General features: G+C 47.2%; 1 protein-coding gene across 2 annotated transcripts in view; it reads left to right on the top strand.

Annotated features, from left to right (window-relative positions):
• Nucleotides 1-23704, top strand: part of MARK1 (microtubule affinity regulating kinase 1) — a 192986-nt gene that overhangs the window by 93596 nt on the left and 75686 nt on the right. The window contains exons 7-10 of one of the 2 annotated variants that reach the window (XM_083175129.1): nt 6377-6433; nt 10241-10477; nt 15304-15423; nt 23582-23681. In XM_083175129.1, the coding sequence (XP_083031255.1) occupies nt 6377-6433; nt 10241-10477; nt 15304-15423; nt 23582-23681 (514 nt within the window). Of the gene's footprint in view, nt 1-6376; nt 6434-10240; nt 10478-15303; nt 15424-23581; nt 23682-23704 lie in introns of those variants that run through there. The other variant, XM_083175130.1, reaches the window with a different exon arrangement.

The following is a 23704-nucleotide window of genomic DNA, read 5'->3' as shown; positions in this document are numbered from 1 at the left end:
AAAATGAAATTTCTGGGGGTCAAGGGATACCCAAAAAATATAAAGCGTGGTTTAAGTCCCGTACCAAAACTCACTTGGAGATAATAGGTACAAGACGTGTAAAGGTAACTTTTACCGGATCACCACCGTGGATAGGCATCAATCAATAACGAAATTTGTGACAAAGTGATGCATACCGTACTCACTGATAAATCAGGAGATTGCAGACATACAAAGGTATCTTTAAATCAATAAAGCCAGACCATGCACGCTGCTGGAGGTGGGAAGAAGGACACTGTGACAGCGTACCATACTCACTGCGTGGGCAGATGGGATACGCATATAATGGTATCTTTGTGGAGAATTTCCCTCAAGATTATTCTCCCACAGACTCCCCCAATGGGGTATGCAGTGCCAGAAAACAAAAAGAGGGGTACCGGTCTCAATAAAAAAGTAATTTAATAACAAAGTATTGTTTATAAACCACAATAACAGATAAAAACAAGAATAAAACTCACTTGGCTTCCAACATGTTTCGGCGGTCCCAGCCGCCTTTCTCAAGGATGTCAAGTGAGTGAACGTACAGGATATTTATACCGGATGTAAGAACCATTTCCGGGTCACCATAATTAAGTAAAAACCGAATACCGTGCTTTAGCTTACAAAACCAGGTCTCCTAATGGTATCCATATTGGAGGATAGTGCCGCTGGTCATATAGGGTGTATTCCGGCAATGTAAATATGTAATCCGCATCTTTTAGATGTAATTCACGTAGCAGAGCTCAGACGCCACTTCCGGGACATGGAACGCACACCCGGAAGTCCGCTGTCTGTCTCTTGAGCCGCATAGCAGTAGACGTCGGCGGAAGTCCTCCGCCGTCCGGTCAATGTGGTACTGCTATACATCTTCCGGGACGTGGAACGCACGTTCGGAAGATGATTGGATATTACTGGACCGCAAATATGGAAGTGTAATTTCCGATCTGTAAATGGAGCATATCGCTCCCTTTTACTGAATACTTATGCAGACCGTCTATATGGGGAATGAATTGTGTTTTGAATTGAAAAGAGAATTTCATCAATCACAGATGTTATATATAGGGATCTATGTGTCCGCAAACAGTGACTGCTGATGTCACTCTTATTCGGTTCCCCTACTCAACAGGAGACACATTAATGGTTCCTACATTTACAATATTAAACCAACAATACATAAAGTGCATTTCTTAATACAATAAAACAGCATAGACCCATTGATAACAATTATAGATGGCATCACAAACCACTTACAAGAACCATTTAAGTTCAAATTCGTGATTTAAGCCATGCGGAGTCAGAGTGGAAAGATTGAATATTAATCTCATCTCTGCTTGTGCCAATCTGATGTCTCTATTGTTATGGCGCCAATTGGTTTTTACTGCTTCTAAACCCCAAAACCCAGTAATACACTTAAGAGAGCAGTTTACATCCAAAAAGTGCTGGAAAAATGGATGATCTTTAAATCCTCGTTTAATATTCCGAACGTGTTCGGCGAGGCGCACCTTCAAATTTCTTTTAGTTTTTCCCACATATAATTTTTCGCAGGAACACCGGATGACATAAATCACGTTATTTGTGTTACATGTTATGAATTGCTTGGGTTTGAACACACGTTTATTTAGTTCAATCTCTGTAAATTTTCTAACAGGCGATAGATATGCTTTGCACATTGCACAGTCTCCGCACCTATGGAATCCATTATTGCGGATAGACATCATTCCTGTTTCCATGAAAGCACTATTTACTAATTTGTCTTTGAGGCTAGCGGCCCGTCTATAGATAAACTTGGGGGTGCGGGAAGAATTTTGGCCAATACCGGATCCTCTAAAAATACTTTCCAATTTTTCTTAAAAATGCATTCACTAGATCTATGATATGCATTAAATTGGGTACTGAATGCTATGGTATAGTTATTGGATTCCTGGTTATTGGCTTCTTTTTCCTTTTTAAGAGGTCATCTCTCGAGAGAGAGCCCTAGTTTCCTCCAACGCATTCTCTGTTAATGAAGTATTATACCCCTTATTTAAAAACTTATTTTTCATTTTTGTAGCACTGATTTCAAAATTGGTTTGGTTAGAACAATTCCGTTTTAATCGGACGAATTGTCCTTTAGGGACATTCGTTATCCACCGTTTAAGGTGATTGCTCGACGGGTTAATGTAGGAATTTGAATCGGAAGGTTTGTAATATACTAAAGTTTCAATCTTATTGTTATCAGTATGGATCCTCAAATCCAGAAAGTTTACCTCTACTTTACTTACATTAAATGTTAATTGGATATTAAAACAATTCTGGTTGAGGTATTCGCAAAAATTTTTCAGCTCTGTCTCTTGACCCCTCCATACATAAAGCTTGTCGTCAATATAACGCCACCATTCAATACCCTGTACTAACAGAGATTTCAAATCCTCAGTATTCTCTAATTGCATGAGGGCCAGCTCCACTGCTTGTATTCCATCTATGTGTCTAATTATGGTGTATAAGGATGTCACATCCGCGGTAATAAGGTAGCATTCTTCATCCCACTCCACTAATTTCATTTTATTCAAAACGTCTTTAGTGTCTTTGAGGTGGGACCTATTTGTCAATACTATAGGCTGAAGATAATAGTCTATAAAAAAGGAAGGGTTTGCAGTGATGCTATTGGTGCCCGCAACTATGGGTCGTTCTGGGGGATTGCTGGCACTCTTGTGAATCTTGCGCAAGAGATAGAGCACTGGAACCGAGTACTCCTCGTATACCAAAAATTCATCTGTATCACTGCTGAGAGTGCCAGATGTGGAGAATTTTTCCACCAATATCTTTAATTCAGTTAAGATCCTCTGTGACGGGTCAGTTTTTAACCTTCTATATGTGGTGCCGTCATTTAATTGACGTGACACCTCAGCCATATACATGGATTTATTTAAAACCACCACCGCCCCGCCTTTATCGGCAGGTTTAATGATTATACTGGTATTGTTTCTCAGAGTATCAATCGCCTCCCTCTCCTTGCTAGACAGATTGTGTTTCAAGGACGGGAGGTTCTCTTTCAGTTTACCATATCATGCTATATATTGTTTAATGTTCTAAACTCTGTTCTCACATCTCAACTCCATAATGTGGGTCCTATTGGAGGAAAAGGGGGCTCCAACACTTAGCACGCACTGGACAGCTGGGGCTTCAACACTTAGCACACAGCTGTTATCAGTCAGTAGGGTGAGCGCAGGGAGCTGCTGCCAAAGGGTGTGCTACAGGGGTCTGACAGTCGGGATCCCAACAGTAATTAGGCAGACGTCGGGATCCCAACTGGCCAGGTCCAGACAGCATGGTGAGCTCAACTACGCAAGCCACCTATTCTATTCTCCCTCTATGGGGGTCATGGAGCCCCACGAGGGAAAATAGCAGGTGGCCGTCAGGAACCTGGCTATCGGTGTTTTGACAGTCGGGATCCAGACGCCGGGTAAATGCCTGTCGGGACCCCGTCCGGCACACCTGCCAACGTTCTGTTGTCTACTTAAGTGAGTGGAGGGTTCTGTGGCTGGCTGGCTTCAAACTGCATGTCAAACACTTTTAATCAGCCGCAGAACCAGTGTAATTCGTGGATGTCCCAATATACTATGGTAACATACCTCCCAGCATGCCCCTCTCCAGGAGGACACAATGCTCTGCTCCTGGGCTTCCCTGGTAATGTATGATTGCCAGCACCTGTGGTGACACCTTTCTTATCAGTTACATAGCTCCCCACAGGTGCTGGTAATCGTACATTATTCATACCTCCCAGCATGCCCCTCTCCAGGAGGACACAATGCTCTGTTCCTGGGCTTCCCTGGTAATGTAGGATTGCCAGCACCTGTGGTGACACCTTTCTTATCAGTTACCTAGCTCCCCACAGGTGCTGGCATTAATACATTATCCATACCTCCCAGCATGCCCCTCTCCAGGAGGACACAATGCTCTGCTCCTGGGCTTCCCTGGTAATGTATGATTGCCAGCACCTGTGGTGACGACTTTACCAGTTACCTAGCTCCCCACAGGTGCTGGCAATCCTACATTATCCATACCTCCCATCATGCCCCTCTCCAGGAGGACACAATGCTCTGTTCCTGGGCTTCCCTGGTAATGTAGGATTACCAGCACCTGTGGTGACACCTTTCTTATCAGTTACCTAGCTCCCCACAGGTGCTGGCAATCCTACATTATCCATACCTCCCAGCATGCCCCTCTCCAGGAGGACACAATGCTCTGTTCCTGGGCTTCCCTGGTAATGTATGATTGCCAGCACCTGTGGTGACACCTTTCTTATCAGTTACCTAGCTCCCCACAGGTTCTGGTAATCATACATTATCCATACCTCCCAGCATGCCCCTCTCCAGGAGGACACAATGCTCTGCTCCTGGGCTTCCCTGGTAATGTATGATTGCCAGCACCTGTGGTTACACCTTTCTTATCAGTTACCTAGCTACCCACAGGTGCTGTCAATCATACATTATCCATACCTCCCAGCATGCCCCTCTCCAGGAGGACACAATGCTCTGTTCCTGGACTTCCCTGGTAATGTATGATTGCCAGCACCTGTGGTGACACCTTTCTTATCAGTTACCTAGCTCCCCACAGGTGCTGGCATTAATACATTATCCATACCTCCCAGCATGCCCCTCTCCAGGAGGACACAATGCTCTGCTCCTGGGCTTCCCTGGTAATGTATGATTGCCAGCACCTGTGGTGACGACTTTACCAGTTACCTAGCTCCCCACAGGTGCTGGCAATCATACATTATCCATACCTCCCAGCATGCCCCTCTCCAGGAGGACACAATGCTCTGCTCCTGTGGTTACACCTTTCTTATCAGTTACCTAGCTCCCCACAGGTGATGGCAATCATACATTATCTCAGGAGGACACAATGCTCTGTTCCTGGGCTTCCCTGGTAATGTATGATTACATTCAACTGTGTTGAACAGGTTAATTGATAAGACAGATGCTTCAACACAGGTGACGGCAGTCATACATTAAGAGGGAAGTGCAGGAGCAGAGCAATGTGTCCCTCCTGGAGAGGGGCATGCTGGGAGGTGTGTGTGTATATCCTTCATTTGTAGCATTTGAACCTTTCTTGCAAATCATGGATAATGCTTTGCTGGTAGTGTGTAATATTCTTATACAGGGGATGACTTGTCGCAGATTGTTAGGTTGTTGCACGCAACTGGCAGACATCTACTTGCACCGCAACAGCAGGTTGGTCCCCCCCCCCCCCTCACTGCAGCCTGGAAAAGACTAGCTCAGAATTTCGGTGATTGAGCCTGGGGAGTTCTGTACCAATATTACACTGCAACATGGGCTGCATGCATGTGGATGCTTGGTTTATTATCTGGTGGTGTCCGCGATATAGATCCTGGCAGATGCTGGTTTATTAATAGGGCTTTTGTTTCGTTTTTTAGGTAGAAACTAAACTATACTATATAAATATTAACGAATAGCGTGCACACACTCTCACTGTGCATCTGCCGGGTGCCAGTTCCAAAGGTGAACATACAATAGCGATAGGGCTGCACTCGTCAGACTTATCTGGAAATTAAATAAAGATGCCGACCACACAGGTCCTCAGCAACGTTTCGGGAGTTTATTTCCCGTCTTCAGGCTTTACAAGTGATCTTACCTTAAATACCCTCACGGGATCTGCTCGGCTGGCGGGTCCCTCCCTGTCTCAAATCTCGCTCCCCGCTACATGCTGACGTCGGATAAACGTGTTACAAGAAAACCACACTAAAAAATCATAAGAGAAAACAAAAATAATACTAAACGTACATGTGCATTACCACTTATCTATGTATAAAATATGCTGAAAATATGTCTCATTATATACATGAGTCTTGGTACTGGATGTGTCTAAGGTTACAGTCATTTGCTACATTTCATCTATTTCTAATAGATCCAGTGTTAAAGAACCTCATCACATCATATTTATCTCCAACCCACGATGTTCCATGTCGTCTCAAAGAAAGATGTTTAATTATATATATCCGAAAACACAGCACTCCATCCACTAGTAACTGTAGTCTTAATGCCGCAACGTTTCAATACTGTTCCGTATTTTCATCAAGCCTGACGTGTTTTCGGTTTCCTGTAATTATTTCATCACGGGCACCCTCCCCATTTGAAGTTGTTCAATATATATATTATTGTTCTAGATATTGGGGTGTGAAAAGAAAGTGCACCAACTATCCCTCATTGGTACCACTCTTCAATAGACAAAGGGTTACCTCTGTTCCCATTTACCACAGAACCATGATGAGTTGCCAGCAGCATATCATACGTTCTCCATCCTGTTCAGCAATGTTACCATGACCAATGATTTACTCTGCTCTCTCTCTTCTGTATAGATCGTATCTGCGGTGCAATATTGTCATCAAAAATGTATCGTGCATCGAGATTTAAAGGTAACATCTTAGTGTTTGTTCCTGCTTAAATTGCCTAAAATTGTAGTTATTGTGCAGGAGAATGTGAGCACTGTGCTCACCCATTTTGCATTTTTATCGTAACGGACAGTAAATGAAAAAAATAACTGGGTAAGACTGAGCAGGAGGGTGTGGGAACTGGGGCACACAGAACAGCAGAGAGGGTAGATGATGTTTGTGGGGAGACAGGGCGGGAGCACACAGAGCAGCAGAAAGGGGGGATGATATGTGGGGGGGGGCAGGGGCACACAGAGCAGCGGAGGGGGGGGGGGGGATGTATGTGGGGTGTGGGCAGGGCGGGAGCACACAGGCCAGCAGAAAGGGTGGACGATGTATGTGACGGGGCACACAGCGTAGCAGAGAGAGGGGATGATGTATATGGGGGAGCAGGGCGGGGGCACACAGAGCGGGGATTATGTATGTAGGGGCTGGTAGGGGGCACACAGAGCAGAAGAGAGGGGGGATGATGTATGTGGGGGCTGGGAAGGGGCACACAGAGCAGCAGGGGGGGGGTGATGTGTGTGGGGGCTGGGAAGGGGCACACAGAGCAGAAGAGCGGGGGGATGATGTACGTGGGGGCTGGGAAGGGGCACACAGAGCAGCAGGGGGGGGTGATGTGTGTGGGGGCTGGGAGGGGGCACACAGAGCGGGGATGATGTATGTGGGGGCTGGGAAGGGGCACACAGAGCAGAAGAGAGGGGGGATGATGTATGTGGGGCTGGGAAGGGGCACACAGAGCAGAAGAGAGGGGGGATGATGTATGTGGGGGCTGGGAAGGGGCACACAGAGCAGAAGAGAGGGGGGATGATGTATGTGGGGGCTGGGAAGGGGCACACAGAGCAGAAGAAAGGGGGGATGATGTATGTGGGGGCTGGGAAGGGGCACACAGAGCAGCAGGGGGGGGTGATGTGTGTGGGGGCTGGGAGGGGGCACACAGAGCGGGGATGATGTGTGTGGGGGCTGGGAGGGGGCACACAGAGCAGAAGAAAGGGGGGATGATGTATGTGGGGGCTGGGAAGGGGCACACAGAGCAGAAGAGAGGGGGGATGATGTATGTGGGGGCTGGGAAGGGGCACACAGAGCAGAAGAGAGGGGGGATGATGTATGTGGGGGCTGGGAAGGGGCACACAGAGCAGAAGAGAGGGGGGGTGATGTATGTGGGGGCTGGGAAGGGGCACACAGAGCAGCAGGGGGGGGTGATGTGTGTGGGGGCTGGGAGGGGGCACACAGAGCGGGGATGATGTGTGTGGGGGCTGGGAGGGGGCACACAGAGCAGAAGAAAGGGGGGATGATGTATGTGGGGGCTGGGAAGGGGCACACAGAGCAGAAGAAAGGGGGGATGATGTATGTGGGGGCTGAGAAGGGGCACACAGAGCAGCAGGGGGGGTGATGTATGTGGGGGTTGGGAGGGGGCACACAGAGCGGGGATGATGTATGTGGGGGCTGGGAGGGGGCACACAGAGCAGAAGAGAGGGGGGATGATGTAAATGGGGGCTGGGAGGGGGCACACAGAGCAGCAGGGGGGGTGATGTATGTGGGGGCTGGGAGGGGGCACACAGAGCAGCAGGGGGGGGCGATATATGTGGGAGGGGCAGAGCAGGGGCACGCAGCAGCAGAGAGCACGAGAGGAAGGATGATGTTTGTTGGGGGGGCTGGGCAAGGCAGGGCACACTGAATGGGCGTGTTATGGCGATCTGACAATCTGAATCCTGACTGCTGGTGCGCCGACAGTAGGGCGAGAGCAGAGAATCCACTGAGGTTCTGTTCTCCCTCTATGGGGGTTGTGGACCCCCACAAGGGTTAATAGCCCCTGTCAGTGGTATCCCAACTGTCGGACATTTAAACAGTTGGGATTCCGATGTCGGGCAGTCATCCTGCACCCCACAGAACAGCAGAGAGGGGGATGATGTACGTGGGGGGTGGGGGGGGGGAGGTAAGGGCGGGGGCACATGGAACAGCAGAGATGGAGGCATGATGTATGTGGTCAGGGGGGTGGGCAGAGCAGGGGCTGACACCAGTGGGAGAGGGGACAGGACAGATTTTGGCTGGGGATGAAGAAGGCTTGGGGCACACAGAACAGGGAAGAGGGCAGATATGTGGTCGGGGGGGAGGGGGGGCACACAACAGCATAGGGGGGTGGGTGATGTATGTGTGGTGGGGGAGCAGGACAGATCAGGGCGGGGCACACAGAACAGCAGAGGGGGGTGGGTGATGTATGTTTGGTCGGGGTGCAGGTCAGATCGGGGGCATACAGAACAGCAGAGGGGGGTGGGTGATGTATGTGTGATCGGGGGCATACAGAACAGCAGAGGGGGGTGGGTGATGTATGTGTGATCGGGGGCATACAGAACAGCAGAGGGGGGTGGGTGATGTATGTGTGATCGGGGGCATACAGAACAGCAGAGGCTGTGGGTGATGTATGTGTGGTGGGGGAGCAGGATAGATCAGGGCTGAGGACAGGGCAGGGGCATACAGAACAGCAGAGAGTGGGTGGGTGATGTATGTGTGATCGGGGGCATACAGAACAGCAGAGGGGGGTGGGTGATGTATGTGTGGTGGGGGAGCAGGATAGATCGGGGCTGAGGACAGGGTGGGGGCATACAGAACAGCAGAGGGGGGGTGGGTGATGTATGTGTGATCGGGGGCATACAGAAAAGCAGAGGGGGATGGGTAGGTGGGGGGGGGGCAGGACAGATCTGAACTGGGGGGGGGGAGAGCGGAGAGGGGGCACACAGAACAGTAGAGTGGTGGGTGATGTATGTGGGGGGGAGGCAAGACGGATTTGAACTGGAGCGGAGAGGGGGCACACAGAACAGCAGAGTGGTGGGTGATGTATGTGTGGTTGGGGAGCAGGACAGATCTGAACTGGGGGGGGGAGTGGAGAGGCGGCACACAGAACAGCAGAGGGGGGTGGGTGATGTATGTGGGGGGGGGGGGCAGGACAGATCTGAACTGGGGGGGGGGAGCTGAGAGGGGGCACACAAAACAGCAGAGGGGGGTGGGTGATGTATGTGTGATCGGGGGCATACAGAACAGCAGAGGGGGGTAGGTGATGTATGTGTGGTGGGGAAGCAGGATAGATCGGGGCTGAGGACAGGGTGGGGGCACACAGAAAAGCAGAGGGGGATGGGTAGGTGGGGGGGGCAGGACAGATCTGAACTGGGGGGGGGGGGGAGCGGAGAGGGGGCACACAGAACAGCAGAGTGGTGGGTGATGTATGTGGGGGGGGGGGGGGCAGGACAGATCTGAACTGGGGGGGGGGCGGAGAGGGGGCACACAGAACAGCAGAGGGTTGGGTGATGTATGTGTGGTTGGGGAGCAGGACAGATCTGAACTGGGGGGGAGCGGAGAGGGGGCACACAGAACAGCAGAGGGTTGGGTGATGTATGTGTGGTTGGGGAGCAGGACAGATCTGAACTGGGAGGGGGGGGGAGCGGAGAGGGGGCAAACAGAACAGCAGAGGGTTGGGTGATGTATGTGGAAGGGGCAGGGCCTGCTGACATGATTCTATAAATAGGACCATATAGGAAGGGGCCTCAAGTAGGCGTTAATCACAGAATTATACAGGGGGCCAATACGGATTGTATAATGTTGTGGCCATAACTGTGTGCCATTTGTGTATTCTCGCAGTGCATGTGCGGCTTTCCTCCCACAATATGCAGGTTGGTTAATTTCCTGTCTGTTGATGCTGCACTACCATCAGTTATCTGTTGGTGGCGCTGCCGAGCGGATGTTCTCTATATAATAGGCAGTGTACAGGGTTATTGATCTCATCTGTTATCCAAACAGGCAGAAAACCTTCTTCTTGATGCCGACATGAATATAAAAATAGCAGATTTTGGATTCAGCAACGAATTTACCATTGGCAACAAGTTGGATACATTTTGTGGTAGCCCACCCTATGCCGCGCCAGAGCTGTTTCAAGGGAAGAAGTACGATGGGCCGGAGGTGGACGTGTGGAGTCTTGGCGTCATCCTATATACATTAGTGAGCGGCTCATTACCCTTCGATGGACAAAACTTAAAGGTATGGAAAGTTTTATTACAGAATCTGGTGGCAGACATGCCTATCTCCAGGCAATAACAGATCATACAGGTCCCCTTGCCAAAGCCAGTGAGTAATTACATCAGTTTATCATATTGTTAGTTGGATACATTCTAGTCCTCTCATCATATGTTCTGTCCTCCCTGAGCTGGCCATGTAAGAAATATGTCATTTATAGCTAAATGTGTCCCCGGTTTAGTTCTGTACAATTTTTTCTTTTTACACATCCACTCGCATGCGTAAAGCTCGGTGTTCCCCCTGCTTCTGCCGTTCCCAAGTGTTCTGTATCCCAGTCTCCGCAGAGTGTGTAGAGCAGCGGTTCCCAAGTGTTCTGTATCCCAGTCTCCGCAAAGTAGTGTAGAGCAGCGGTTCCCAAGTGTTCTGTATCCCAGTGTCCGCAGAGTAGTGTAGAGTAGCGGTTCCCAAGTGTTCTGTATACCAGTCTCCGCAAAGTAGTGTAAAGCAGCGGTTCCCAAGTGTTCTGTAGCCAAGTCTCCGCAGAGTAGCGTAGAGTAGCGGTTCCCAAGTGTTCTGTATCCCAGTCTCCGCAGAGTAGTGTAGAGCAACGGTTCCCAAGTGTTCTGTATCCCAGTCTCCGCAGAGTAGTGTAGAGCAACGGTTCCCAAGTGTTCTGTATCCCAGTCTCCGCAGAGTAGTGTAGAGCAGCGGTTCCCAAGTGTTCTGTATCCCAGTCTCCGCAGCGTAGTGTAAAGCAGTGGTTCCCAAGTGTTCTGTAGCCAAGTCTCCGCAGAGTGTGTAGAGCAGCGGTTCCCAAGTGTTCTGTACCCAAGTCTCTGCAGAGTAGTGTAAAGCAGTGGTTCCCAAGTGTTCTGTATCCCAGTCTCCGCAGAGTAGCGTAGAGCAGCGGTTCCCAAGTGTTCTGTATCCCAGTCTCCGCAGAGTAGTGTAGAGCAGCGGTTCCCAAGTGTTCTGTATCCCAGTCTCCGCAGAGTAGTGTAGAGCAGTGGTTCCCAAGTGTTCTGTATCCCAGTCTCCGCAGAGTAGTGTAGAGCAACGGTTCCCAAGTGTTCTGTATCCCAGTCTCCGCAGAGTAGTGTAGAGCAGCGGTTCCCAAGTGTTCTGTATCCCAGTCTCCGCAGCGTAGTGTAAAGCAGTGGTTCCCAAGTGTTCTGTAGCCAAGTCTCCGCAGAGTGTGTAGAGCAGCGGTTCCCAAGTGTTCTGTATCCCAGTCTCCGCAGAGTAGTGTAGAGCAGCGGTTCCCAAGTGTTCTGTATCCCAGTCTCCGCATAGTAGTGTAGAGCAACGGTTCCCAAGTGTTCTGTATCCCAGTCTCTGCAGAGTAGTGTAGAGCAGCGGATCCCAAGTGTTCTGTATCCCAGTCTCCGCATAGTAGTGTAGAGCAACGGTTCCCAAGTGTTCTGTATCCCAGTCTCCGCAGAGTAGTGTAAAGCAGTGGTTCCCAAGTGTTCTGTAGCCAAGTCTCCGCAGAGTGTGTAGAGCAGCGGTTCCCAAGTGTTCTGTATCCCAGTCTCCGCAGAGTAGTGTAGAGCAGCGGATCCCAAGTGTTCTGTATCCCAGTCTCCGCATAGTAGTGTAAAGCAGCGGTTCCCAAGAGTTATGTAGCCAAGTCTCCGCAGAGTAGTGTAGAGCAGCGGTTCCCAAGTGTTCTGTATCCCAGTCTCCACAGAGTAGTGTAGAGCAGCGGTTCCCAAGTGTTCTGTAGCCAAGTCTCCGCAGAGTGTGTAGAGCAGTGGTTCCCAGGTGTTCTGTAGCCAAGTCTCCGCAGAGTAGTGTAGAGCAGCGGTTCCCAAGTGTTCTGTATCCCAGTCTCCGCAGAGTAGTGTAGAGTAGCGGTTCCCAAGTGTTCTGTAGCCAAGTCTTTGCAGAGTAGCAGCATACAGTAATTATGGACTGTCACCCTAAGGGTATACCATGTGATGGTGTCTATGGCTATGTTTCTGTTTGTTTGCATAGTTATGATTGGTAGCCACCCGCACTGGTTTTGCCTGGCACGCTGACCGTTAATGATATCATAGGTCTTGGACCACCTTGCAGCATCCAGTTTGGGGACCACTGGTTAGCGAAAGCTCTAGTGGTGGGTTATGGAGTAGCAGACGGGTCTGAGGTCGACGGTATCTAGTTAGATGTCTAGACTTGCCTGTGAACACTATGCATGACTCACTGCGCTTGCCATGTTTCGGGCACGATCCCTACACTCGGCTTATATTCCCACTCTATGTCCTCTTGGATAGTAGAGTAGGAACGAAGTGGACCACCACCATAAAATTACGAAATTCCTGTGTCGACCTTGCTTCTGTCAACCAGGTTCCCATTGATGCTTGTCTCCTGTTGATCCAGGTCACTGTCTATGTAAACCCATGGTATTGGTGACTTCAGCCCCATCGATCCGCCATCCAGATACCTTGGTGGTGTATAGATTCAGTATTCTTCCTTTTTGTTTAATTTGAAGTTCTACTATTCTAATTGTACTGAATTCAGATAATGTGTCTGACTTCCAATGCTCACTGTTTAAACATATATATATATTTGTTTACTTAGGGATAGTTCACAATAAGGAATTATTAAAGCTACTAAATGTACTCATTCTTCCTCAATGGGCTGCTGGTGTCCCCAGCTGACTAGGAGCATCCTTATTACAGAAATAATGGCGAATGGTCAGCCAGTGCCCTCAGCTGATCAGGAACGTAATTATTACAGATGTAATGGGTAATGGTCTGCCAGTGCCCTCAGCTGATCAGGACCATTGTTATTACAGATGTAATGGGTAATGGTCTGCCAGTGCCCTCAGCTGATCAGGACCATTGTTATTACAGAAATAATGGCGAATGGTCAGCCAGTGCCCTCAGCTGATCAGGAATGTAATTATTACAGATGTAATGGGTAATGGTCTGCCAGTGCCCTCAGCTGATCAGGAACGTAATTATTACAGATGCTATGGGTAATGGTCTGCCAGTGCCCTCAGCTGATCAGGAACGTAATTATTACAGATGTAATGGGTAATGGTCTGCCAGTGCCCTCAGCTGATCAGGACCATTGTTATTACAGATGTAATGGGTAATGGTCTGCCGGTGCCCTCAGCTGATCAGGAATGTAATTATTACAGATGCTATGGGTAATGGTCTGCCAGTGCCCTCAGCTGATCAGGACCATTGTTATTACAGAAATAATGGCGAATGGTCAGCCAGTGCCCTCAGCTGATCAGGAACGTAATTATTACAGATGTAATGGGTAATGGTCTGCCAGTGCCCTCAGCTGATCAGGACCATTGTTATTACAGAAATAATGGCGAATGGTCAGCCAGTGCCCTCAGCTGATCAGGAATGTAATTATTACAGATGTAATGGGTAATGGTCTGCCAGTGCCCTCAGCTGATCAGGACCATTGTTATTACAGATGTAATGGGTAATGGTCTGCCAGTGCCCTCAGCTGATCAGGACCATTGTTATTACAGATGTAATGGGTGATGGTCTGCCAGTGCCCTCAGCTGATCAGGACCATTGTTATTACAGAAATAATGGCGAATGGTCTGCCGGTGCCCTCAGCTGATCAGGACCATTGTTATTACAGATGTAATGGGTAATGGTCTGCCAGTGCCCTCAGCTGATCAGGAATGTAATTATTACAGATGTAATGGGTAATGGTCTGCCAGTGCCCTCAGCTGATCAGGACCATTGTTATTACAGATGTAATGGGTAATGGTCTGCCAGTGCCCTCAGCTGATCAGGACCATTGTTATTACAGATGTAATGGGTAATGGTCTGCCAGTGCCCTCAGCTGATCAGGACCATTGTTATTACAGATGTAATGGGTAATGGTCTGCCAGTGCCCTCAGCTGATCAGGACCATTGTTATTACAGAAATAATGGCGAATGGTCAGCCAGTGCCCTCAGCTGATCAGGAATGTAATTATTACAGATGTAATGGGTGATGGTCTGCCAGTGCCCTCAGCTGATCAGGAACGTAATTATTACAGATGTAATGGGTAATGGTCTGCCAGTGCCCTCAGCTGATCAGGAACGTAATTATTACAGATGTAATGGGTGATGGTCTGCCAGTGCCCTCAGCTGATCAGGAACGTAATTATTACAGATGTAATGGGTAATGGTCTGCCGGTGCCCTCAGCTGATCAGGAATGTAATTATTACAGATGTAATGGGTAATGGTCTGCCGGTGCCCTCAACTGATCAGGAACGTAATTATTACAGATGTAATGGGTAATGGTCTGCTGATGCCCTCAGCTAATCAGGACCATTGTTATTACAGATGCTATGGGTAATGGTCTGCCAGTGCCCTCAGCTTATCAGGACCATTGTTATTACAGATGCTATGGGTAATGGTCTGCCGGTTCCTATTGCTGATCAGGAATGTCATTTATTAGTTGTATATGGGCTGCCCTAGATGTAGGTCACTTATAGCACCAGGAACATTTATTTGTGTGTAATATGTCTAAAGGCTCCCATACACTACGTGATTTGGGCCTGATTTCACCCGATTCTGGAGGACTAGGCCGATAGATCGGGTGAAATAGGCCCAAATTGCGTAGTGTATGACCTCTGATGCGCAGTCCCGTGCACATTGGATCGGAACCAGAGGGCAGACGGTCTGCAGAATCTGATGCGCAGGGAGCGAGGCCCTGGTGCGGCGGGTGGGGACCAGATAGCAGGGTCCGGGGTAGCTGCGAGCGGCGCGAGAATAGAAAAAAATCCTATTCAAAAGACTGGGTGGCCGCTGATGGGCTGAGAGGACAAGTCGACCTAATGTATGGGGGCCTTTATGTACATGAACAGTGCTGACTTATGTGTTAACACTCGGTTTTCTCTGTATAGGAATTGCGGGAGCGAGTTTTACGAGGAAAGTATCGGATACCTTTCTATATGTCCACAGACTGTGAAAATCTGCTCAAAAAGCTGCTTGTGCTGAACCCAGTGAAACGTGGCAGCTTAGAAGTAAGAAATCTCCTTATTAATTCCATGTGCTTGGTTAGGTTCTATTTCTGTCTCACAGATAATATACCAGGGCTAAGGTATATACGTATCCAACTGCTGTCATGGCCGTCCCAACAGGATAATCAGAACCTGCCTGTGTGTATACAAATACAAACATTAATAAAGTTATAGGGGGTAACACAACAGAAATGGGTATATAATTAACACATATTTAACTATGCATGCAATGTATATACTGTATTCGTTAAAAATGGCCTGATTCAATGACATATTCTGGCGTCCCAATGACTTGAAAGACAGTCGGCTTGGAGTGAGCCGGTTAATAAAGCAAAGGGTTAATAGCATATGGGAACAGGTAGCTTGTATAAGCAGGAGTATGCCTTCATTAGCAAGTAGGCTGACATGCAATGAGTCCCAGTTAGTAAGTAGGAGATATGCTGATATACCTGCAAGTTAGTATAAGCAGGAGAAGAGGGAATGATGTCTCACCCCCATTACAGTCCAATCCTCTGCTGTGCGGATGCAATGTACGTCCGCTACTGGCAACTGATAGGCCGACACCGCTAGCGTGCTGATAGATGGCCGCGCGCTGAGATGGTGGTGGGGGTCCGGTCACAGAGCGGAGGTGAAGGTGGAAGTTGGTCAGAGGTAAGGGCAGAAGTCAGGCACACAATCTGGTGGATGTGGGGCAACGTGTTTCGTCTTAAAAATCATTAAGTTATAAAACCTAAAACCAGCGTGTTATTTATTCTGTAGTGAGCATTCAGGACAGTATGGGAAGCGGAACATGACAGCACTTACTGTCAACTGCTTCTCTTTACCTACGTTCAGTGGAGGCGCTTGGGACATACTATACCATACAGCAGAAATGTGTGCTACAATCCTAGTGAATTTACATTATTGTATAAAGCAATCTGCATCCATGGGGAAGACACAAGTACTGTATGTTTCCATTTCTATTTACTGCGATTCTGTAGCCTAGCGCTCATATGTAAAGCATATAATCACTACGTGTCTACCACCACACCTGTATACTGCGTTTAACTACAGCACAGGTTCTCAAACTTGGTCTTCAGGACCCCACACAGGAATCCAGTGAAATAATGTGTCAGCGAGTAATGAGTGCGCACCGGCAACTCCATTCACCACACTAATCCGCGTTCCGCTGTGCTGCCCTGATACATACAGATGTAGCCTGCGTATGGCACATTTCACATAACCGCTAACCGTTTAGTATACAAGTAGTTATGCTGCCAAACGATCATAGTATATTGTATAATTGAAAAGCAATATTTCTTCCTGGGTCCCACAGGGATTACATTGGTGTTGTAGGCACCATCTCTTTAATGCTTTAGGCTTCCCATCATGCCGGGCTCCTCTCTCCTATAACCCCGCCTCCATGCTAGGTGTTACATTCTAATAAATCCTCAACCAATGGACAATAATCAAGTTTTGCAGTTAGCGTAATAATTCCGCAAACTGTTACTCTTTATCTCTAACTACGGGTGTACCTATCTACAATGCCACCTCGTGTACCTTATCAGCGTTCCTCACCGGTACCCTTACGGTGGTATCTTTACCAGTACAAAGTACACAATATTGCAATATACCAGGGATCGATTCTCTAGATATGTCCGCTTATTGTGAGGAACTTACATGAGACTTGGTATAAATTTGGAGTAAGGATACAAAGTCCTTATCAATGTAATTAGTCCCTAATGGACACAAAGTGGGTGACCGAATATAAAAAGATCACATGGAATACGTTTCTTACACAATATTACAATACTAACACAATCAGCTACAATACATAAAGTACAGTATTCAAAGTCTGAGCGCAGTCAAAGTAGAGAGTCCCTAACCCGGGTGCAGCAATATATAAGGTACAGACAATAGAGTACAATACAGTTCTTCATTGGCCAAGAGGTCAGAGGTACAGTAAGGATGCACAGCTGGGTCTTTGTTCAAGGCTTCATCATGTCCAGGGGTCTCTGCTGTGCAACTGGTTTAAACTGGATTCCTTCTCTTACTCTTTCCTCCTGGCAATGTATAGATTTTAATATGTACAGTCCATAACTTCTGAATGATGTATGCAGTGTTCTCCAACCAAACACCGGAGCACTGCGAGTGAGATGCTGATTACACAGATACTGAACATGACAGGGAAAGATCCTGTACTATCCTATAAGACTGTGTGTTGCCATATTAAACCATATAACTATATTTTATTATTTATGAATGTGGAATATGAATCTATGTGTATTATTATAACTGCTATTACATTCGCACAATTCTCCTACTCTCCTCCGTACGCACCTGTTTTGGTGGGAAGCCAATATCACAAAACAACCTTTTATGATATATTATATTGTCATGTAATGATCACATGTGCATTTGAGCCCCCTCAGTCTCCATGTATACCACTTTATTCTCAGCAGATAGCATTACTGAAGGGTGTGCAATTTACAGCCATTTTCCCTACAAAGTATTTTGTTGGTGCCTGCAGGAAGCCGGTGCACCTGTTTTTCTCTCTGGGACTATTTTACAGTCTCAAGCTTTTTTTATTGTTTTTTTTTGGTAATTGTGTATTATCACGGCGCTCACTAAGCAAAAAGCTTAGTGGGCTATTCTGCGTAGGGAAATCGCATTGCATCGATATCCATGTTCACTTCACAGGAGTGCTTATACAATGAAATATCGCATGCCACTAAATGAGATGAGATGCGATATTTCATTGTATAAGCACCCATGGCAGAGATGTGATGGGTGCTTATTATGACATGTGATGCAAGCACCTCTGCCATTGTTTTGCGTCACCCCCAGTATCCACGTTAGCCCGAAGCGTGGCGAGCGGCGGAGTCCGCCGACCTTTTCATACCCCCACTATCCACATCGGCGTGGAGTTGATTTTATATAGTGTGGCGAGCGCAGCAAACTACCAAGCCCGAAGCGTGGCGAGCGCGTGCGGATTACATGTTAAGTAATCCCTGTCCCCTCGCGGGCCTCACCACGCTTCGGTCGCGGTGGCTTGCTGCGCTTGCCACACTATATAAAGTCAACTCCACACCGACGTGGATAGTGGGGGTATGAAAAGGTAGGAGGACGCGTTCCGTTGCCGACCGCCACGCTTTGGGATAAAGTGGATAATGGGGGTGTGTTATGGACACATTCACACCAACAATATCATTCATCTGACACAGTAATGACAATGTGTGTTAATGAGTAACTGGTCGAATTTAGTCAATAAATAATGAATAAAGATCATACTGTATAACAGTTCATAGTAACAATAATCAAAAAGAAAAGTGACAATGATAGCACAATAACAATGATGGTAACAATACGATTAATAAAAAAGTCAATCAGCTTTTGGGAGCAAAGGGCTTATCTCCTGCCAAACATTTGCGCCAAATGAATTCTTGCAAATAGGAATCCAAATGGTGGCGAGCTGTACCACGTTGGCGCTTGTTCCTCCATTTTGCTGAACCCCAAAGTCACTCGATTGTTTGGGTGTGGGCACCACTTTCCGGTTCCACGAAATTGTATTTGTGGTTAACACTGGCATGGTGGTATCCTGCCCGTTCCAATTCCTCCGTGCTGTAAGCATGCCAGCAATCACTATAAATAGTGGTTCCCGGTTCAATGTGGCTGTTAATAGTGCCCATGAGGGTGCTTTCATCCCGTTGTGGCACTGGGGTGATAAAACACCTGCCCGTTTAGCGGGATATCCCTCCAAACACCCATTGCTGAGATAAAACTCTGCCCACGTACCTTTTTTTTTCTTAACAAAAAGGCTTTCATCTACCTCAACTATCTGTCCAGGGCCCCCTATGCGGCGCTGCGACTGTGCCATCAAGTCCATTGTGCATGCCTCCCGCATCCAGTTATTCTATAGAACCACTGTCTTATTAGACATGTTGAGCTCATGAATTGAGGTCATCGGCTCTGACTACGAGTAAATAAACCTCAACAGCTTCACGAAAGGCAAGCGGCAACCCGGGAAGAAATGGGCCGCTCTCAGGCTTACCTTTTGACGGCATGTCTTTATGTGGCACCTCCACATGCAATCCTTTATGGACAACCGCATTAGTGCACATAGCCGTTACTGGCAGTGACGCTCCTGGATGAAATGACTGTGGTGGCTGGTCGACCACCACCTACGGGTGGAAAGACCATTCTGGATTCTCCAATGGGTGCACCTCACCACAGATGCAAGTCTGCGAGGGTGGGGAGCCGTAGTATAATCCAGTCTTTGCAAGGTAATTGGTCCTTGGAGGTGTCCAGACTGTCCATAAATCTTCTGGAATTGAGAGCGGTGTTCAACACTCTTCAGTTGTCACAGGATCTGCTACAAGGCAGACCTGTTCATAATCAGGCCGACAGTGCCACCACAGTGGCTTACATAAACCACCAGGGAGGTACAAAAAGCATAAAGGCCATGAGAGAAGTGTCCAAAATCCTCCGGTGGGCCGAGAACGGTATTCCTTCCAAGGATCCTGAACTGGGAGGCAGTCTTTCTGAGTTGATAGGATGTACACGCGGGAGAGTGTTTTGCCAAGTAACCAGGAGATGGGGCAATCCAGACGTGGACCTAATGGCTTCGAGATAGAAACATAGAATTTGACGGCAGATAAGAACCATTTGGCCCATCTAGTCTTACCCTTAAGGTAATCTCAACCCTTTTTAATCCTTATTTCTTTGTAAGGATATTCATATTCCTATCCCAAGCATGTCTAAATTGTTCTACTGTCTTAACCTCTACCACCTCTGATGGGAGGCTATTCCACTTATCCACTACCCTTTCTGTGAAGTAATTCTTTCTAACATTTCCCCTGACCCTCCCTCCAGTTTCAGTGCATGTCCTCGTGTTTTATTACTTTTCCTTTGAAGAAAATTTCCCTCCTGTACTATGCTAAAACCCTTGATATATTTGAAGATTTCTATCATGTCCCCCCTTTCCCTTCTCTGCTCCAAACTATACATGTTAAGATCTTTTAGTCTATCCAGGTAAGTTTTGTGATGTAGGCCAATGTATTTATATCCTTCTGAAGATATGGTCTCCAGAACTGGACACAGTATTCCAGATGAGGCCGTACCAATGACCTATAAAGTGGCAATCACAAAGTACCGTGGTGTGGGTCCAAGGCCAGAGGTCCTCTGGCAGCGTTCACGAAATCTCTATCAGTTAAATGGAATTTTCATCTTCCATATGTGTGTCCACCAGTGTCGCTTCTTCCTCGTCTTGTCAGGAAGTTCAAACAGGAGGGAGGGACGCTAATCCTAGTGGAACCAGCGTGGCCCAGGAGACATTGGTTCTCCAATCTAAATCAGCTGTCAGCTGCTCCTCCGTTTCCCTTACCTCTACGAGTGGATCTGCTCAGTCAAGGGCCTTGCCTGCGACTGACTTGGAGACTAAATTTGACGGCATGGCTCTTGAGATGGTGGTAGCAAAAACTATGATTCAGGCCAGAAGCCTGCTTCGTCTCAGATTTATTATAGGGTGTGGCACTCCTATTTCGTTTGGTGTAAAGCCAGATCTTTTGATACCAAACAATTCAGAGTGGCAAGGTTGTTATCATTTCTCTTAGATAAAGGTTTACGCCTGGCATCCCTTCCGGTCTAGATGTTGGCCTTGTCAGTCTGGTTTCAGAGACAACTGACCACATTAGCAGATGTTCACACATTCTTTCAGGGGGTCCTCCAGTGGGTTCTTGGGATCTGTCAGGAGTGCTGGCGGCTCTATCTGACCTGCCCTTTGAACTACTGTATTGTCATCTGTTGAGCTAAAGTGACTTACAGCCAAGGTTTTTTCCCTGATGGTTATCACATCAACAAGGAGAGTGTCGGATCTGGTGGCTCTGTCGTGTCTCTCTCTATTTCTTGTATTTCACAGGGATAAAAGGGAAAAAAAGTAGCGCTTGCAGATGAGGAATAAAAAAATCACAATTTATTGTACATAACCATTGTAATAAAAACATGAAATAAAATACTTCAGCAATAAATGAAAATGGGGGAATTGGTTTAAAAGAGATATCTCTATCAAAGCCCTCTGGTTGCCACTGTTCTGTGTGGTTTAGGATCCGCTCCTATATAAACCGCCTGGATGATGGAACATGTATAGGAAACTCTTCAAAGTGGGAAATTGAATGGTACTTTCCACTGGATTCAAACAATTGTAGGTAGGTATAATTACCACTGCGGGTCACCATGGAGTCCTGTATCCATTTAGGATTGCTTCTATAGCTGTGATCTCCCTCTCTCCCCTTGGAATCACGATGTTGTGGATAAGAAGTTCTGAAGTTCCCAGAAAAAAAGTCTCCAATATCAAGGAAAGAATTGGGCGGCTGGTTGGATCCAAAGCATGTGTACTGCATAAGTGGAAGTTAGGGGCCTAAGGGGTAGCAGCTCCAACGCGTTTCGCTGCCTCTAGGGGCAGCTTTTTCAAGGAATAATGGATAAGGCTGTTCTGCGGACTAGGCCTTCCTACCTTCCCAAAGTGGTTTCCAGGTTTTATGTGAACCAGGAGATCTTGGTTCCCGCTTTGAACTCCTCCGAGTTGTCTTCTAGGGAGAGATCTTTGGATGTTGTACGGACGCTGAAGATCTATGTTCAATGCACTGAATCCATTAGACGATCAAATTCTTTTTTTGTCTTGTATGGTTTTCACAAGAGAGGGTGGCCTGCCCATAAGCAGTCCTTAGCTCGCTGGATTAGAATAACTATCCAACAGGCTTATGAAAAGGCTGGTCTTCCAGTACCCTCTTCTATCTCTGCACACTCCACTAGGTCGGTTGGCCCCTGTGGGCTGCTCGGCGTGGTGCACACATTCCTGAGGTTCTATGCCTTTGATACATTTGCTTCCCAAGATGCTGCATTTGGGTGGCAAGTCTTACTGGCCCCTCAGGCGTCTGTTCGCCATTAATGTACAGCTTTGGGACATCCCCGATGTTATCCCTGTGAGACCGAGGAACCCTGAAGAAGAAAAGGGGAGTTATGGTAAAACGTCCTTCGGTTAACTCTTTCTTCGAGGTTATGTATATGGGGTCATTAGTCCTCCTTCCTCTGGTTTGAGTGATCATATGCTATGCCTGTATTTGCCTTCTGTCCTCTTCTGCTGTTTCCTGGGGCTTGTTCGTAAACTGACTAAATCTGGCATGGAGGCGGGGTTATAGGCGAGAGGAGCCAGGCATGATGGGAAGCCTAAAGCTTTAGAGGGATGGTGCCTGTTCCTCCAGATCTGCCTACAACCCCAATGTTATCCCTGTGGGCCCAGGAACCTCAAAGGTAGGTTTTACCATAACTCCCCTTATTTATCGTGTATTGATTTCCCACATGTGTAATCATTGAATACATATTCGGAAGTGGTTGCAGTGAATGCAAAACAGCTAAGTTCCACATATTTTATACCTGCAATTATAATGGCCATCATCCGCAGATGAAATAGTTTCTAAAGAAAAGTGTCTCTTCTATGTAATATAATATAGGAGCTGAGTCTCAAAGAGAAGAAATGATATAAGTAAGGAAGAATAAATAGGTTTTTATGTTTATTAAATAGAGCCCAAAGTACCAACCAATCGGTTCCTTTCATTTTCAAACAAAGACTATAAAGTGAGAGGTAGCAGCTGATTGGTTGTCTTGTGTCTGATAGCTGGATTATTCAGTGTCATTCAACCTATTCTACGTCACTGACAAATCATCTCCTTTCCTGTTCTACAGCTTCCACATCCTCTGTATTTATAAGGCTTGGTATATGTATTATATATAAACAAGAGACAATGTTCCACTAATCTCTATTTAACGGACTTGGTGCCTGATTCTGGTTCATTTGCAAAATTCTTTCTATTGGACAAAACCATGTGCGCTGCAGGTGGGGCAGATGCAACATGTGCAGAGAGTTAGATTTGGGTGGGGTTTGTACGTTTCTATATTGCAGTGTAATAATAAAGCAGCGAGTATTTATTCTGCACAGAAACAAAATAACTCACCCGAATCTAACACTCCCTGCACATGTTACATCTGCCCCACCTGCAGTGCACATGGTTTTGTGCATTAGAGAAAGACTTTGCTTTTGCAAGTGAACCAGAATCAGGCCCCTAGTGTATGAATACTATGCTTTTCAATCAGACATTTGTTACAAGTTGCTTGTTCTACTTACCAGCAAATCATGAAAGATCGGTGGATGAACGTTGGCTACGAAGATGATGAGTTGAAACCATACACTGAGCCTGAGCAAGATAACAGTGATACGAAGAGGATAGGTAGGATACATTACTGCTAACCC

The sequence above is a fragment of the Crinia signifera genome, chromosome 3 (genome assembly GCF_055691185.1).
Source record: "Crinia signifera chromosome 3, ASM5569118v1, whole genome shotgun sequence".
NCBI classification, from domain to species: Eukaryota; Metazoa; Chordata; class Amphibia; order Anura; family Myobatrachidae; genus Crinia; species Crinia signifera.
This window is presented reverse-complemented; position numbering and strand designations above follow the sequence as displayed.